General features: G+C 39.6%; 1 protein-coding gene across 2 annotated transcripts in view; it reads right to left on the reverse strand.

The window, feature by feature from the left end:
- LOC128514368 (raftlin-like) overlaps positions 1-19524 on the reverse strand; it is a 101139-nt gene that overhangs the window by 39794 nt on the left and 41821 nt on the right. For both annotated transcript variants that reach the window (XM_053488189.1, XM_053488188.1), the window contains exons 3-4: positions 15579-15756; positions 1677-1785 (exon numbers count right to left, since the gene is read on the reverse strand). In XM_053488189.1, coding sequence (XP_053344164.1) covers positions 1677-1785; positions 15579-15756 — 287 coding nt within the window. The remainder of the gene's footprint in view (positions 1-1676; positions 1786-15578; positions 15757-19524) is intronic.

Below are 19524 nucleotides of genomic sequence, written 5' to 3' on the forward strand. Positions count from 1 at the left end.
AAATGTTAAATATTTGTCTCAATTTTTTTTTTTAACCCTGTTTGAATAGTAAGTAGTAAAAGAGAGAGTAATTGTCATTCCAAAAGATGTTTAAGGGCAGGACTTTAAGAAAGATGACAATTAATGTGCTGGGGTTAATAGACCGTCCTTTAGTATCACATCTGATAAAATGATAAAAATGGATGATTTTAGAGATATTTTTTACACTAAAACACATTTCATACACTTAATATCCATACGTTGGAATATCCAGGATATGTTCAGTGTTCTTGGAGCTACAGTAATATGTTAGTTAGTGTTGTATTGTGTTGATATTTATAGCGCTGCAACAATAAATAAAGGGGTCCATTAAGTTTTTTTCTATGTTAATGAGAAATCCAGTGCAGAAGTCATGGAGATGTTGGACTCCCAAAATGCAATGCAGCCCTTTTGCAAAGCATTTGCACTCATTTACTGTACACTGTAACTTGGCTAGTTATTGATGTTGTTGATGATGGTATTAGCCAAGGGGCAGCGGGGGTTGGGGGGGGGGGTATGGGTTGTAAAGCCTTGAAGAGTGTAAAGATGACGAGGTAAACACACTGGAAGACCAAAGCGCTGCTGCATTGCTTTCTTAGCTAGAGATGAAAGTAAGGCTAAATCCCACTGCAACACTATTAGCATGTGCAACCAAGGGAAACGAAAAGCAGATTTGAATGTAAAAAAAAAAAAAGAAAAAAAAACTTTATTGTCAAACACGTCAAGCTTGAATAATAATCCGTATTATTTCTAACAATCACTATGTATCCGAAGCAATTATTTACCAACCAGGCCACGCTCACCTTCTGGAATTGGCTTATTCAGTAATAACTACCCTGATTAGTATGGCTGAAGTCCAAGGCCTCGCTGTGCTCAGTGCGTCCTGCTTCACAACCCATCCCCCCCCTTTTTGCCTTTGTCGGTTTGCATTTGGAAGCCAATATGTGAATTCTCATCAAATGAAATTGAATTGTTAGCTGTCAAGAAATGCTAATGACGCCATTCTCCATTCTGCTGCTTTAATAAAATCCAGCCTGAGGTCTCACAGCCTGGTGGCGACGAAGTCACTCTGCCGACGCGCGCCAGTTTATTCTGTCTAACATTAACACCCAGAGAACCATCCCGTCTTTTCCAGCCGCGTTGTTTAATGCATTACTGCACATTTACGCCCGGGGTCCGTCATTATATTTCCAACAATACGGCAAATGAAATTGTGCAGATAAGAAGCCGTCGCGCTGTCGCTCGTCGGCTCTGATGGTAATTCATTTGTCGTCGGAGAAAGGGCAGCGGAATCATTTCCTTTTTTTTTTTTTTACGCAGCCGTGGAAGATTGATGTCATGATGGTTCTTTGAAGAGTAATAACTCATGCATATGCATATCACAGAACGAAGTTTGCCGAGACGCTGAACTGTATGGGGCCCCTTTTGATTTTTAATATCACTCCAATCACAGGATGAGTGATGCCTGTGTGGATTCAGATTTCCGTCTGACTATCTTTCATATGAAAAGCTTTTGTTCCTACTTGTAGCGTCTGGTTCTGACACAAGGGCAGGAAGTGTGTTTGTGTGTGTGTGTGTGTGTGAGAGAGAGAGAAAGAGAGAGAGAGAGAGAAAAAGACAGAGATTTGGCCCAAAGTTAAACAAGAAGAACAACTTACTTTTTTTACATATCCTTGGATGTGCTCCGAGGTTGGAACATGATCAGCAGACAAACACTCCTCCAGCTTCAGATGGTAGGGTTCGAACTCTGATGGACTTTTCTCCGAACTAGAAGATAAGAGACGATACATGTTACACCACAATGATGTTGAATTCTGGATTCTGGTGAAGGACAGATGCTGTTGATCCGGCAGTAGTTGTGGTTGTAACACAAATCACAGATAATGCACTTAGGCTAATACGGACTAATACCATCATTAATAGTATTAGTATTAATAGTATTAATGGTGCTATTATTGCTTCCATAATAACAATTCACAAAAAATGTATTACTACTAATAAGCAGACTTTTAGTGTTGTGCTCTTTAAACCAAGTAATCAATGATAAAGTGAGGTGCTCTGTAAAAGGACATTTATTTGACATTTATAAAAAGGAGTCTTTAGGGTCAGTAAGCCTTGAGGAGTTTCGAGAGACCTTCTTGGGTAACGATACCACCCAGTCGTGTTTTTATAACTGCACGCAGGTGTTTTACCCCTTGAGAATAGAAAATTTGAGATATTTGACTGCGGTATGTACTTTAGTTTACTATGGTAAAGTATAGTGCATACCATAATATACCATATTATTACCGCTGTATTTCTGACATTATCATGGCAGGTACCACAGAACTTTATAGACACCAAGGTAGGCACTGTGGAACAGAGCAGTTTGTACCAGGGTCAGTGGTTAAGGCATTGGACTATTGGATTAATTTCCAATGACCACCCTTTTGGGCCCTTAACGCTCAACTGCTCAGATGTATACTGTAATGTGATAAAAAAAAAGTAAGTCGCTCTGGATAAGGGGATTTGCCAAATTCCTAAATGTACTGTGGTATTACTATGGTGTGTACCACAAAACATTGGTGAATGCTATAGTACATATTGGCCACCAATACCAAAGTTCAACAGGTGTCTAATATATACCATGGTATGGTTGTACATACTGTCCTTTATTAGATGTTATTACATCCTACTGGTATGGTTTAGTAGAATATCAGACACCTGCCGAACTTTAGCAGCCCTTGTGGTACCCAATAAGTACCATGGTAATCATTGCAGAATAACCTTTGCATATTCCACTACAGGTAAAATTCCACTGCACAGGTTATACTGTATAAATATTACCATTATGGTACATAAACACATATTTCTAACATTATTCTAGTACGAGTACCACAGTACTGTACTACAGTACATTATAGAACCGTATCCCATACTCAGTATACCAAAGTGTGGTACAGGTAATGTATCAGCATATACAGTAGGTACCATGGTACTGTCAAAAACTCCCATGGGTCCACTTACAGTAGTATTGACGTGAATAACTGGGGAAAAAAAATCCCGTCGAATTTTGTTACAAATTAAGATTACAACAAACCAAATATGAGATAATTATAGGATCTTATTTCTAGACAAATTGTACAAGTTTTAAGTGATTACATTTTTTGCCGATTAAATTGTTTTGTACTATTGGCAGATAATTATGCTTCTTTCAACAAAGAAAGGCTTAACAATGATCTGCCAATAGAACAAGAAATCTTTGGTTAAAAATTAACATTTGTCTAGAAATAAGCTCAATAATCTTATATTTGCTTTAGTATAAACTTATTATAGGAAATTGTAGATGTTTGATTTGAAATATTATACTGGCACCCTATTCTGGTACTATTTTTTAAGGTGTCCCCTGCCCCATGTCTCGAGTCACCTGGGAAAGGCTTCGGGCCTCCTGTGACTCTGTACAGCATAAGCGGTACAGTATGTAGAAGAATGAGAGAAAAGGGAGATCACAGTGTAAAATGAACATCAGACCATAGACTACAGAGATGCTAGAGATCAAACATATCATAATATAATATATAAACAATAGCATCACACAAAATGTTTTTTTTTGGTCCTGTGAGATTTTATGTGTATTAAGTTTGAGGTTCCTTTTGCTTAGCGGTGACGAAAGCTTTTCCTATTTCATCAGTTCATTCAAAATAATTGACAAAAATCATATAAAATGATGGTCTTTATAAAACCACAAACTGTATTCACGTCACTCAAGTGATTTTTTATGAATACTTGCTTTGATTAGCCCATGTTGGACTCTCACAGGTTTTGTCCCAAACCATACGTGACCCGTCAAATCAAATCCGGTATTAAATCTCATTATTTAGTGATTTGAATTATGCATGTATTTTAGATTCCTGGTTCACGAAGCTCGATTTTGATACCAAGTTTAGACTGCAGAAATGCTGGAGATTATGCTATATACTGTAATAATATAATATATAGACAATAGCATCACACCAAATGTTATTTTTTTTATATTAGGTTTGAGGTTCCATTTGCTTAGCGGTGACAAAAGCTTTTCCTATTTCATCATTTCATTCAAAATAATTGACAAAAATTATACAAACTGATGGTCTTTATAAAACCACAAACTGTATTTAAGCCACTCAAGTCTAATAGAATTTCCTCACTGTGGGACGAATAAACGACATAACTTATCTTATCTTTTCTTATCTCATCTTATCTTATCTCATCTTAAGTTTATTACTGTATCATGTCCGCCTCCTGAGATATGGTTAATATGAATCTGTGTACGAGAAGCAGCTTGGAAAAAACTAGTGTGTATATATAAGCGAGCATTACTGTGATGTAGTCAGAAAGAGAAGACCCCCAGGCTCATTTTGACACCAGGATTTCTCTGATACATCTAAAAATAACTTCACCAGCAGGGTGGATTTATAAAAAAAAATATATATATATATATATAAAAATCACAATTTTCTATCACAACTGGATTAACCAGCTCGGAAAGTGTTCTTTAAAGTGCTTTAAAATAATAGTTAGGAATAAAATATTCTCAATGCTGGTAAAATATCAGGAAGATAAGGTATTTATTAACCAATTTCTGAACAATGGAAAATATGATACATTTCACGTATCGCATGCTATTGGCAAGACAAATGTGTGTGGCTTAACATGTGAATTGATATGACGGGTCACATATGCTCTCGTACCATCTGGAAGTGGTCAACTTTCACACGTCATTTTGTACCCTAGTGGTATTTAAAACAAACTGACATGTTGGCTCCAAATGACAAAAAGAAAGAAAGAAAGAAAGAAAAAATTTGAAGGAAAGTGACAAATAAATTAAATATATATAAAAAACAATAATCTCTGGATAAACTTTCTTTTTTCTTGCGCGTCTCCCTTCACTGAGAAAACTATTAACAAGCTAATGAATATTAATGAAATTAGTGGTCTGATTTATGAATATTAATGGTTAGTGGGCGGTGTCTGTGAAAACACACTGTGAGTTTACGAGGCAGAAAATAACACTCTGGTAACACTAATTTATTTCACACATTTGATCTCAATACCTGATGTCTAATATACTGAAAAGTTTTTTTTAAGGGAAGCTGACTTCATGAAGAATAGGGAAAAAAAATAACGAAATAAAAGTGTTACATCCGCACATATCTCTGTGTGATATCTTTTTTTATCATACAAGTAAAAAAAAAAACAAAATTTTTTATGATGATTCTGTGCATTACAGTCAGCTTCATCTATTAAAAATAAAGATCTTTTCTTTAACACTTGTCATCAATTATAGTCGATCAGGCATGACTACATTTCTGTTGAAAGTTCATTTCTTTTGTTTTGCACTGGAGCCATGAAGCTAATTAACATCTTAGCTATGGTTTTATATATATATAAAAGAATGACAACGGCAAGAACAATAAAAGATTACAGGGCAAAAAACAACACAAAAAGAAAACCTCCTTAAAATAAAATTTACATTAAAATCTTTTGAACTACGCTAAGATCTAAATAGATGATTTAAGGCCTGGGTTTGCCATTATAGATTACTTTGTGTGTGATATGTTTGAGCAGCACAGTGTTCACACTCTTAATAGTTAGCACTCCTAGTTTGGAGGTGCAAGGCAACAGTTAGCACTGTTGTCTTGCACCTCCGCGTTCCCGCCTCAGGTCCGTATAGTTTGCATGTTCTCCCCATGCTTGGTGAGTTTTCTCCAAAGGCATGCAGATGACACTAACTGGTGTTCTCTTCCTCGTACCCTACAGTAAGTCTCCTGGGATAGGCCCCGAAATCACCAATTAACAAACAGCACCTCCGATTAGAGTCGTTATAAAGGCTTAACAAAGCAACGACATGTGGATGTGTCTCAAAGTAACAGACACATCTTAATATCAACTGTTCAAAGGAGATGATTTCATATTTTGGATGCATCCAGCATTGTTTTACAGTGTAGAAAGAAATAAAAAGCATGGAATTAGAAGGTGTGTCCAAACTTTTGACCGGAAACATCTTCTAAATCAATGGTCTTTGTGTGTACAGTATACACTATATTGCCAAAAGTATTCGCTCACCTGCTATCACATGCATATGAACTTGAGGTACATCTAAATCCTAATCCATAGGGTGTAATATGATGTTGTTCCACAAGGTTTAGGAGTGTGTTTATGGGAATGTTTGACCATTCTTCCAGAAACGCATTTGTGAGATCAGACGTGCCCATGCATTTCTTTATGGGCGTTGCTGTGTGCAGTGGTACGCTGTCATGTCGGAACAGGTGTGGGGCCCCTTACTACGGCCCCTTACAGTACTTCCAGCGAAAGGAACTCGTAATGCTTCAGCCTACCAAGGCATAAGGATTAAAAATTAAGAATTGGATGTTACTCAAGATTATATGCATGTGAAGGCAAGTGGGATACTTTTGGCATATATATATATATATTTGATTAAATAATTTAAATTTTACATTTAATGGTTATGTAAAAAACAATTCCACTGGGTTTGTGTTCTCACTGCAAAATCTGTTTGTGTATTCATTAGATCTGTTCCTGGAAATAAAACCGAGGCAGTCTCGCCTCAGCCCTGGCTCCAAATAAGCAGAAAAGAATCTTTGCCTGTCCAAAATAAACATATCGCAATACTTGTGTATTTTTTCTTCATTCTGTGTAGTTCACGGTTCAAACTGTAATTCATGCAGGCTTTTTTTTTTTTTTTTTTTTTTTCGAGAGCTCATGACGTCTGGAAATGATGAATCGATGTGGGTTGTGCATAATCCAAGGCATACATTAACCCACACACACATACACAGGAAGAACATAACACAGGTAATTTTATAACTTATATGAAAGTATAAAACTACAGAGACTTTTAGCTCAGGTGTTTTTAAAAATGTACATTTACCCCATATTGAGCTCACACCCACCACCCTCCATCCTGATGACACCAGAGACACTCCTGAGCTCCTCGCTTCATGCTCTGTGTGTGTGTGTGTGTGTGTGTGAGGGAGAGATAGACACCACAGAGAATTCAACCCACCACCATGGCTATTCCTGCTACACAGCCCAGCAGGAACCAGACTCACCTCAGGCACAGGCTAGATACAGACACACACACACACACACACACACATTGCTCCTCCTGACGACACACAGCCATCTGCTGCCTACATACAGCTTCCCTCATGTCGCCATGTGAGTCCCTTGACACACGCTCAAACCTGCTCCTGCTTCCACACACACACACACACACACACACACACTGTCAACCTCGAATGACTTTTTCTGAGAGAAATCGTGTCTCGAAACCACATTTCCTCTAATTATCCTAACATGGCTAGCAATTAAAAAAAATATATATATTAGCGCAGCGCTAGCCACTAGCAGCATTTCAAAATTCTTTGTATCTGATATCAGAAATAATTTGTCATGCGATGTGGTACGTTAAACCTCATTTGTTAACACTTCTTCAAAGCAGTTCCTTAAGTGTGGACTTGAATATGCTGTATTTAGCTAATTAACATGCGGTATGGTAAATGCTAAGTGCTGCACTAAGAGATTGCACGCAAATGCTAGGTGCAAAAAAATGAAGTTGGTGTACAATTCTAACAGAATCAACTTTTCATACTTGAAACTATCAGTGTTGACCACCACACAAAATGTAATGTAGCCTAGCTACATCAGGCTATTGTGTTAAAACACAATTTCTAGTATTATCAATTAGCAAGATAACTTAACTAGCACATCATGCCATGCATGCTATGTTTCACAGTTATTTTTAAAGCTGTCCTTTGTTTATATTGACATAACACAAGACTAAAATATTTTATTTACTAAAAATAAGGTAGTTCATTTTCAAAATAATTATATAAATCAAATGTATCTTCAATATGTTTTTTTTTAACGACAAAAATGCAATAAGGCATACAATTTTTATATCTCTGAGTTCTGCCGTACAGACAGACAGACAGACAGACAGACAGACATGTACGTGGGCTTTAATCTATCTATCCCTTATGAATGTGTGGTGTGCATCAACCTTCCTGTTGATAAACAATAAATGGAAAGTAACCGTAACACCATCATTCTGGCAGCTTCAACATCATATCTTCATCATCATATCTTAATACCTGACGGTGGGTCTTGGTAAAACCACAGATTTTCGACCACCACTTTTGACATTCTTGATAATCTTGATAATCAATAATTAATGCCATATTCCTTAACATGAGAGTATATACTGTATGTGCATTAATGCCTACTGCTTACTTTTATTTCGTTTCTTCCTGGTACTGTAAATTATTTATTTGTTTATATTTTGACATGCATGCCATATTACGATTGTCATATAAAATTTATGGGCTTGTGTAAACAATAATATACGATTGGTCAAACGTTCTTCGAAGGATGGGTTAAAATTCCATGTGTTGATCAGACTTAATTTAGCAATATCACATTCAAGGTCACGCTGTTGTACTGCATATCAACATGGCTGCGATGTCAATGTAGGACTGAGGACGCACTTTTAGTACTGAAGTGGTCACTGCTGTACTGATATCCAGCACAACAGCACAACCTCGAGTATGTTATTGCTTTTATACAACAGTTATACAAAAAAAACCATTTATTATCAACAGTTTATGATTTGTTTGTTTATTTAACCAATTATGTTGTTTCATCAAGACATATGCGACTGGTGGAGCTAGCGACCGACCAAGGAGTGAAAGTAGTTTTATATTCTTACTGGTACTATATAGACAAGGCTAAATTTGTCTTTATGTTTATAACTCAGAAAATAGCATTAGATGTAAAGTTAGTGCACTGATCCCTTGTTCCATACACTAAGTAATCCCTTTGATCAGGGGTTAAAGAGGGATTTGGGATTCAGCCTTGTGTTAGAAGCTGGTTAGCTTTGTATCTTAAACAGAACTACACGGACGGTTCAGAGGCAACATGGAACGCCATAGAAACAGTTACTAAGGAGACAAAGTGTTGTTTATGATGACAACATTATCGGATGTGTCTGAATATGGGTTTTGGCAGACGGCTGCTCGCTTCTCTTTCCTGCACAGCGGACGCACTGACCTACTTTCACCCATCCTGCGACCGACAGAAAGTGCAATTACTGACTGTTAGAACACCTGTGAGTAAAAGTGATACATATAGTTAAATGTCCCAGTGCTGTTATTGTCTATTATCAGCACTTGTGGAATGCCTCTACTCCAATCAGATTGCTCAGTCTGTTGTTTAATAATTATTTAAGCTTATCAGTTATCTAAGCTGATAAAACAGAAAGGTGCAGTGTGTGCCTGACTTAAAGTCTGGCTTCGGTAAAGGAACAGGGGTGTATTTGTTTGGAATTTAGGAAGATTGCTGACTACACCTTTAATCTAAACTGCTTGCAAACGTGAGTCAAGAGTTTTACACCATGGCCTTTAAGGGAGCTTAGTTGGTAGGCAGCACAGATGCTGACGTGGTTTTTGATTTTGTTTTCACTGATAACCACAGCTGGGTCGCACCGTTGGCAAAAATATTGTCTGTGGATGATTCAAATGTGTCTGTGTGTGTGTTCTAAGTTTTTTTTTTTTTTGCCTATAGGACTCTCAGCGATAATTTCAGAGCAGACACCAGAGGCGACGTTTCCGGGTCTCGCGGCAGCATCCTGTTGTACGTTGTGCAGTGTGTGTGTGTGAGTGTGCGCGTTTCCCTGTGGCTTTTTTGTGTGTGTGTGTCTATGACCACATTGCCATGACAACCCTGTCACTTTGAATCCACCGAATGTGTGTTTCACAATCTTTCATCAGTGCATTAATTATGTAGCACTGCCTATTTGCCCAACCATGAATAATATTCTGCGAGCAGATCGCCCTTAATGGGATCCCCCGTCGCACCTCTCCCAGAGCGCAGCGCACTACAATTTCCCAATGATCTTGAATAAATTACCCAGCATTCCCCACTGAAGTGGAACAGCGTATATAAAAAAGGAACCCTAAGACCTTAGATGGTTGACATTTGAAATTAGAAAAGGCGCCGGCTTTTTCTTACCATCTCTCTCTCTCTCTCTCTCTCTCTCTCTCTCTCTCTCTCTCCTTCTTTCATTACGTCCTGAATAATGTTCAGCTTATGAGATTTAAAGCGTTAATGTTCTTGTCAAAGTGACCATGTTGTTTACCTGCCTGTAGGTTGTGAGACAGGTGGGCTGATGGATTAGCGCTGTGGTGTGTAGACAGAGGGAGTGAACTGTAGCGCACCATGGCTTCATGGTGAAGCTAATACACACAGGGGGAACTGGACTGGAGCCACACACATGTTCTGAATGCTAAAAAACCTCACATGCAGCTAACAGCGCTAACACACTAACAGGTTCTTCTGTAACTTCACGGGTTTATTTTTAGTTATTTTTTAACATTATCTCCACACTTTGTTTAAATCCCCTTTACTTTTCTTGCCCTTTTTTTTCCCTCTTATACTTGTATTATCCTTCTGTTTACTTTCCTTATTATCATTTCTTCCTCTTCTCTTATCTCATTAAAACATCTATGAAAGTTCAATTTTACAGTATTTCTTTCTCTTCCTCTGTTGTTACTCTTTTCTTTTTGCTTTTCAGCACTCCTTTTCTTGTTACTTTTTCCTGTTCTTTCTTTCTTTTTTCTTTTTATTTATCTATTTTTTTTCTGTTTTTTTTATTACCTAAAAGTTTTCCTGCACTTCATTTCTCTTTCACTCGTCCCTTTCTTTTTCTACTTGCTTATCTTATACTTGTTTTTCCTTTTTTATTTCCATATCTTTTTTCTCTGATTTTTTTCATCAATAATGATTGAGAACCACATATATAGGAATTTCCATATAATTGCCCTCTTATCTTACACTTTTCTGCTCCCCCCCCTTTTTTTCTCTTTGGTCTTTCACTTTTCTTTCTTTTATCTTCTCTTTTCTTCACGAGTCGTGTATACAGTTAGATTTTCGGGAGGTTTTTATCCTCTAAACTTTTTCCTTACCTTGCTCTCTCAATGTCGTTTAGAGAATTTGAGCGATGTCGTGCTGCGTTTCACGTCTCCTTTTCTTTCTTTCTTTCTTTTTTTTTTGCATATTTTCCCCTACGGCTGCTGCTGATGCGAGCGACTGTCTCCACGGTGACGGATGCTAGTGATAAACAGGACAGCCTGGCCACAAACATTCAAAGGATGACAAACCTTCACCCTCCCTGTTCTCTATTTTCCCTTGCTCTCTCTCTCTCTCTTTTTCACTCAGGCATACACATTTAAAGTCCAATCTTCAAACCCTCTTTCTCCCTCTCCCGCGCCCCTTTCTATCCCTCTTTTTCTGAATATAGCTCTCCTGTCACCCATCGACCACACATTTTTTATGCATGAAGGAGCACATGTGTTGCAGGTGTCAAGGCCTGAGAAAAGTGAATATGGAAGTTAAATAAGTGTGATGGTCACCAGAATATCGATAGAAAAGTGCAACTTATAAAGAATATACCACAGCACATTCTGAAAGGAGAAACACACCCTCAGGGGAAATAGGAGCATGAAGGGCATGATCACATATATTAAAGTATCAGACAGATTCTTTCATGTACACATGCCTGATTCATCCAAGTCGTCTCAGGGCTGCGTGTCTGATGCTTGGGCAATAGGAATGTGTAGCTCTGACCCCTGCTGTGCCCATAAACTCAGAGAGATTCTTGAGATTTAGTGAGTTGAACTGCCCCCGAGGTCCCGCAGAGTGAGCAAGAAATGTTTCAGCACCGTAGGCATGAAAAGGGGTGGATATAACAACAAACAAATCCAAGCTTCCCAGAGGGAACGGGAAATGTGGTAACTGTGAACATCATTGCAAGTTACAGTTTAAATAAATTTATAACCTTGACAAATTATAATACATCCAACAAAACAGACAAACTAGAAGAAGTTAATGTAGCATATTATGAGAAAAGTGTATAAGGCACTCATTTAAAGTCACACTGTTGTGGTAGACAGGCTTAAAGGTCACATCTCCTTCAGTGTGACTGCCAGGCATAAAGGCAACACTTCCTTCAGGATAAATGACAGCTATACAGACCACATCCTCATTCAGTGTGACTGAGAGGAATAAAGGCCACACCTCCATCAGTATGACTATAAAGACCACACCTCCATCAGTGTGACTGACAGGTATAAAGACCACACCTCCACCAGTGTGACTGACAGGTATAAACGCCACACCTCCATCAGTGTGACTGACAGGTATAAAGACCACACCTCCACCAATGTGACTGACAGTCATAAAGACCACACCTCCACCAGTGTGACTGACAGGTATAAAGACCACACCTCCACCAGTGTGACTGACAGGAATAAAGACCACACCTCCTTCAGTATGAATGACAGCTATAAAAACCACACCCTCATTTAGTATGACTGACAGGCATAAAGACCACACCTCCACCAGTGTGACTGACAGTCATAAAGACCACACCCCCATCAGTGTGACTGACAGGTATAAAGGCCACACCTCCATCAGTATGACTGACAGGTATAAAGACCACACCTCCACCAGTGTGACGGACAGTCATAAAGACCACACCTCCATCAGTGTGACTGACAGGTATAAAGACCACACCTCCACCAGTGTGACGGACAGTCATAAAGACCACACCCCCATCAGTGTGACTGACAGGTATAAAGACCACACCTCCACCAGTGTGACTGACAGGTATAAACGCCACACCTCCATCAGTGTGACTGACAGGTATAAAGACCACACCTCCACCAGTGTGACTGACAGTCATAAAGACCACACCTCCACCAGTGTGACTGACAGGTATAAAGACCACACCTCCACCAGTGTGACTGACAGGAATAAAGACCACACCTCCTTCAGTATGAATGACAGCTATAAAAACCACACCCTCATTTAGTATGACTGACAGGCATAAAGACCACACCTCCATCAGTATGACTGACAGGTATAAAGACCACACCTCCATCAGTGTGACTGACAGGTATAAAGACCACACCTCCACCAGTGTGACTGACAGGTATAAAGACCACACCTCCACCAGTGTGACTGACAGTCATAAAGACCACACCTCCATCAGTGTGACTGACAGGTATAAAGACCACACCTCCACCAGTGTGACTGACAGTCATAAAGACCACACCCCCATCAGTGTGACTGACAGGTATAAAGGCCACACCTCCATCAGTATGACTGACAGGTATAAAGACCACACCTCCACCAGTGTGACGGACAGTCATAAAGACCACACCTCCACCAGTGTGACTGACAGGTATAAAGACCACACCTCCACCAGTGTGACGGACAGTCATAAAGACCACACCCCCATCAGTGTGACTGACAGGTATAAAGGCCACACCTCCATCAGTATGACTGACAGGTATAAAGACCACACCTCCACCAGTGTGACGGACAGTCATAAAGACCACACCTCCATCAGTGTGACTGACAGGTATAAAGACCACACCTCTACCAGTGTGACGGACAGTCATAAAGACCACACCTCCATCAGTGTGACTGACAGGTATAAAGACCACACCTCTACCAGTGTGACGGACAGTCATAAAGACCACACCTCCATCAGTGTGACTGACAGGTATAAAGACCACACCTCTACCAGTGTGACGGACAGTCATAAAGACCACACCTCCATCAGTGTGACTGACAGGTATAAAGACCACACCTCCACCAGTGTGACGGACAGTCATAAAGACCACACCTCCTTTACTAGGACTGTAAAGCACATAATCCCACATTCATCTTTGGAAAGTAAAACTTTTTCATCTTTTCTTCATCAAGTTTTTCTATATGACACAAATATGGCATGACGCCACGTTAAGTGGGCCTGGCTGTCACAAAGGCCACTCCCCTTTTTGCTGGGACTGACAGGTAGGGAGGTCACCATGTCCGATATAACTGTACACATGTGACATTGTGTATTTAATGGTCTACTACTAATGATATTACAATACTTGTGTTATTGGCATTTTTGGCATAGTTTTATTATTGTTATTACCTTATAATAGCCGTAGCAGTAGTGTAAATAAAAACAATGAAAGCAATAAAGCAGACTTTAATGGGAGAGACAGAGACAGAGAGAGTAAGAAACAGGGAGACAGAGAGGGTATAAAACATAGACTGAAGCTTAGGCATAGGTGCCTCTCCACCTCTCCTCAGGGGAATCGCTGTCTAGTCTCAGAGATCAAGACAAGCTCCTGAAGCCTGATGTGACGCTCTCTCTCTCTCTCTCTCTCACACACACACTCTCTCTCTCTCTCACACACACACACACACACACACACACACACACACACACACACACACACATACACACAGTTGACAAATGGACTCGAGACTGATAGGAACAATGTAAGAACATTAACTGTCTTCACTTTGGCCAGTTAAACGAAGACTTTTTTCTGGTAGTTTGGTGACACAGCCAACAGCTAAGGACTTCTGTCCTTTGTGCTCCGCCTGTCACTGACTCTGATTACGGCTTCTGCCTTTTAGGCATTTCTGTGAGATTTCTGGTGGTTTCATGAGAACTGGATGTCTGTTCATTGTCAGGCCCTTTTGTAAAGACTACTTGACTTCTGTGGAACTTCTTGCCTTCTGGGCACCTCTGTAAAGCCTGCCAGGCATGTGGGCACTGACACCGAAGTGGAAGTGGACTATACAGCTAGAACAAGCAGTGAACAGGAAGAGGAACAGGATCCATTAAATGATGCAGTACCTCGACCTTGTAGTTCCTCATGAATGTGCAAGACCGGTGACAGGCACTAATGCTTCATTAGTGAAGCAAAACTCTCAATACAAATAGAAACATAATGATACCCTCATGACCACACACACTGTCACACACTCACACTGTGAAAATGCTGGCTTTGCCTAGTTACTGACAGCTGTGTGGGAGTTCAGGCCAGTGGCTTGACTTTCACTGTGCCTGTCTAGCTGGATACACTCCACTTCTGGGGACACACACACACACACACTCGCACTTACACACGAGACTCCGTGCTGCAGCCAGCAGTGCCGAGAGCAGGGGGTGGATGTGACTTTGAGTGGAAACTGCTGCTTGCCAGAGGATTAGAGACCTGCTCTTCAGCGTTCACACACCCGCACACACTTTTTCGCGACCCATCACAGATGCTGCCATGTACGATGTACTGGAGGCATTTATTCTAATAGAAAGTGTTAGAATTTAAAATAACTTTCTTCTGCTGTGTTGCAGAATTACGATGGAACGGAGTTTAACTTTTTAAACCCTCTCCATCACTGAGGTCAGGAGAACTATTCAGCACTGGTTAGCTATGAGGTTTTTCCTGGCTTTCCCATTATTTTCTTTATGTGTGAATCATAATGAAAAATATTGTTGTTTCAACCTTGTGCAACCCCGTCCTTTTTTCCCATGCAATATCGTGAGGGACGCACACAAAATTCTCAACTTTCACTTTAGTCTCTTTTCAGAAGAGGCCGGGTTAACTCTTGGACAGTTTGTCAGGCAGATGATGTCCATCTTTAGGGACATCCTCTCTTTTAGATTTGCTTACCTTTCGGGCACTTTGCTGAGCACCGCTCGATAAAGCTGTTGCTGGACGCTGGCAAGTCCCGGGCCACAAGGGTGGACGAAGGGATGGACAGCTATGAGGACGAAGCCTTGCTGATATAGATCCTGCAGCTGGGATGGCAGCTCCCGGACCGAGGACAAACACAGGGTCGATGTCACATCTGCCAGGGGACACAGAGAGCATGACAGAGGTGAGACAGCCTTACTCTGAGCGGTCAGACTGCTAGAATGGCTGGTGTAACCCACACAGGGACGGACACCAAAGGCTAATTGGCTGCATTTCAGTTCAGAGCATACTTACAGTACAACACTTCTCTTGGTCTCAGTGATGTTTAGTTTGTAAGAAAACACATATGTAAAATGTACTTTTTAGTCATTTAAAAAAAAACATTCTCTGATTTGTTTTTCACATATTATTTATATTTAGGCATTTGGAAGACGCCCGTATCCAGAGCGACTTACATTTGAGCAGTTAAGGGTTAAGGGTCTTGCTCAAGGGCAACAGTGGCAACTTGGTAATCTGGGATTTGAACCTGGGACCTTCTGAACCATAGTTCACTGCCCTAACCACTGAACTACCCCTGACCCTTTATTTTTTTTGATTGGCCTAAACGAGTCAATTAGAATTTTTGCCCTATTGTGACCTCATATTAAAGGAGACTAGAGATGGAGGAAAATTGTTTCAGCTTTTTAAAAATATTTTCATTTATGTATGTAGGTTTGCATTTGAGGTTGTAATATGTTGCAATTCCTCTATTATTGTATAGGTTGTGCACTTTAAACTGTTCATATATTAGCAGGCAGCACAGTGTCCTGTGTTGTGTAAGCAAATTATTTGTTGAGTTAAAAAAAGAAAGAAAAATATAGAATCGCGATATTTATAGAATTGTGTTACAAATGGAATCGCAGCACAAAGCATTAAGTCATTTAGGTATCGTGATAATATTATATCGGCTTGTGATTCCCATCCCTGTATCAATGTTTACCCCCACCCAGTTCTGCTAAACCTAGCCTTCTTAAGCTGTTACAGTAGCTGCATCGAATTTTTATATTGCTGAATATTAATATAATTATAAATAAACCCTCGTACACACAGTATATTTCCCCCATTATTTTTTTTTTGTTCAAAGCGCAGGTTGGTAAAAACCCGAAAATCTCAGTGGGCAAATGCTTGACAAATTCCCAACTCATGGCAGTTTCTAATCTTGAGTTCTGATTGGCTAGGAAACTGCTTATTCTCCTAGGGGAGTTCAGTGTCAGTTAGTTTAATAAACACTAAGCCAGCATGTTTGGAAAAGGAGTCAAACAGAAAGAAAATCAAAAAGCCAGAATGTATGATCCGAAATGTATTTCAACCAGAACGTTGAAAAAATATATGATAAATGCAAACTTGTTTTTAAAAAAAAAGTATAATATGTGACCTTTAATGTATTTCAATGTCTATAACCTCTGTGGCTATGATTTATTTCCAACCAACTTGGAGTTTTATGAACTTCAAATTTCATGTCTAAAAATGAGAATGATTTAGGGAAAGACATTAATTCCTATCCACTTTGATAAATTAGACCTGTAGTCTTTGGTACTGCTCTACAAGTCATGAATCAACAACATGAACAAAAAAACAAACAAAAAAACAATAAAAATAGAAGCTGTGATTTATACTACAGAATGATTCCACCTAGTCATTTCAAAGATCCCTGAAACCAATTGGGTTTTAGTGAATGACACTTGAGTAATTAAGCACGGTGTCTAAATGCGTGGAAGTGTGCTGTTGAATTATTTATGAACTATTGATGCACCTTCAATAGTGCGAACTAAAACACTGCTTCTTTTCTTTTCTTTTTATCAAGAATGTAATCAGAAAGCTTGCTATTTTTATTCTGAAGCTTTTACAGTAAGAATAGTTCATGCACGATGCAACAGGGGAAAAAAAAACAGCAATTGTTTTAGCTATTAGAGGCACGCTGGTGGCTTTCAAACTGTTCCTATGATTTAATGGGCCTGGATGAAAATCCAATTAAACATGATTGTTTAGCTCGACGTGAGGTGGGAGCCTTTTAAACTAGGGCACCGAAAGCTTCTCCGCAGGTCAGACGAGGCCAATCACGCACCCTCTTCTGGCATTAATGAGGTACCTTTGATGGACTGACCTGATCGTGTGAAAGGGACGGTGGGGAGGCGAGAGACACACTCGCTCTCCTGTGTTATTTATTTATTTATTTATTAGCGAAGCCCCGTCTCAATCTAAAGCGAAAGAGACAAGGCATGAGAAAACAGCAGACAGAAAGTGTCAGAGCCACCCAGCTGTGCAACGACACATACACAGAGCCCGTCAAAGTGCATAATCAAAGACAGGCATATGCTAATGAGAAAGACAAACATAGAGCGAGAGACGGAATGAAAGATGCTGTGGGCCAAGACTTTGGCACGCCGAATGTTTTCAGGGCGCCACTCCAAAATCGGTGACATTTTAAAATCCAAACAGCTGGCCGAGGTGAGGTTTAACCAAGAGCTCTACATAAAGAGATGAGTTAGCTCATAATAAATGGAGAGGGCTAAAATCCAAATCACAGTAACTACATGGCCAGATATTTCTAACCATCACAGCCATATGTGGTTCCTCCTCAAACCGTTGGCACGCAGTTGGAAGCACACTATTGTACAGTATAAAATGCCGTTATATACTGTAGCATTACAAATTCGCCTTCACTGGAAGCATGAAAAATTCGCCTCCACTGTGCGTACTTTACAAACACACTTGAAGCGTGATAATGCTCCTGTGCTCCATGAAGAGATGGTTTGTGAAGGCAGGAGTGGAAGAACTCTTGAACAAAGTCCTGACCTCAACCTCACCGAACAATGGAATGAACTGCACTCCAGACCTCCTGACCCAGCATCAGTGTCTGATCTCACTAATGCTCTTATAAATGAATAACCACAAATCCTTTACAATCTACAGTAGTAGAAGCCTTCTCAGAAAAGTAGAGCAATAAGGGTAGGAATAAATCTGAAATAGGGGTACACTAACTTTTGGCCATATAGTGTCTCTATTTTATTGACAGCACAGGAAAAAAGAATGATAGTAAAAAAAAAACGCATCTTGTTTTTGTTCAGTATACACATGACTTAATTTCCCGTATTCCAATGTGCTTTATTGATTAGCGATGATGGTGTGTTATAGACGTGTCTATGGATCTAGGGGGGACATGTCTCTCTGTGTAATCACCCGACTCTGGATAAAACAACAGTCAGCGCTATAAAGAAATAAGCGCCAACTTCAATTCTTGGTTTGCTCAGTGATAAGTGGTGCTGTTACTGTTGTTTAGACCAAAAGATCCAGGTTTAAGACAACTACATAGAAATAATGTGGTGTAGATACCATTAAAGACCGACGCATTATAATGTTTAAAAGAGAAGATGATCTTATCACTCCCTGCTAGCCCTTGTATACCCTACTAGTCTTGCATATTTTCTTTGTTACATGTTACACGGCATTCGAGTTCAATTCTGCGTCACGAGAAAAAGGCCTTTTAAGCCTTTAATTGTGTGAGCCCAGCCCCTCGCACAGGACTTAACCTTTCTATGAAAGCTGATTACTGTTAATTGCTTTCGATTTGGTACTGTGAGACTTCATGACTAGTGACCATTAAGTCCAAACCAACTGGTCATCAAAAACAGGAAGTCAAATTTTCTCTGATTTTTTTTTTTTTTTTTTTTTTGTAGGCTACAGGGTCAAGGGTAAACCCTCCACCCTTTCTCCAGCCTTCCCATACTAGGTTTATCTGAAGCCTTTTTATGTGATGAGACCAAGATAGATGGCAGGTAATCACATCACGGTACTCTTCCCTTCGCTTGGTACATCAATTTCAAATCCATTCTCTCTTCCAGTGATCTTCCATGCAATATACTGTAGGATGAAGTGAGGTGAA

This window comes from Clarias gariepinus, chromosome 26 (genome assembly GCF_024256425.1).
Source record: "Clarias gariepinus isolate MV-2021 ecotype Netherlands chromosome 26, CGAR_prim_01v2, whole genome shotgun sequence".
NCBI classification, from domain to species: domain Eukaryota; kingdom Metazoa; phylum Chordata; class Actinopteri; order Siluriformes; family Clariidae; genus Clarias; species Clarias gariepinus.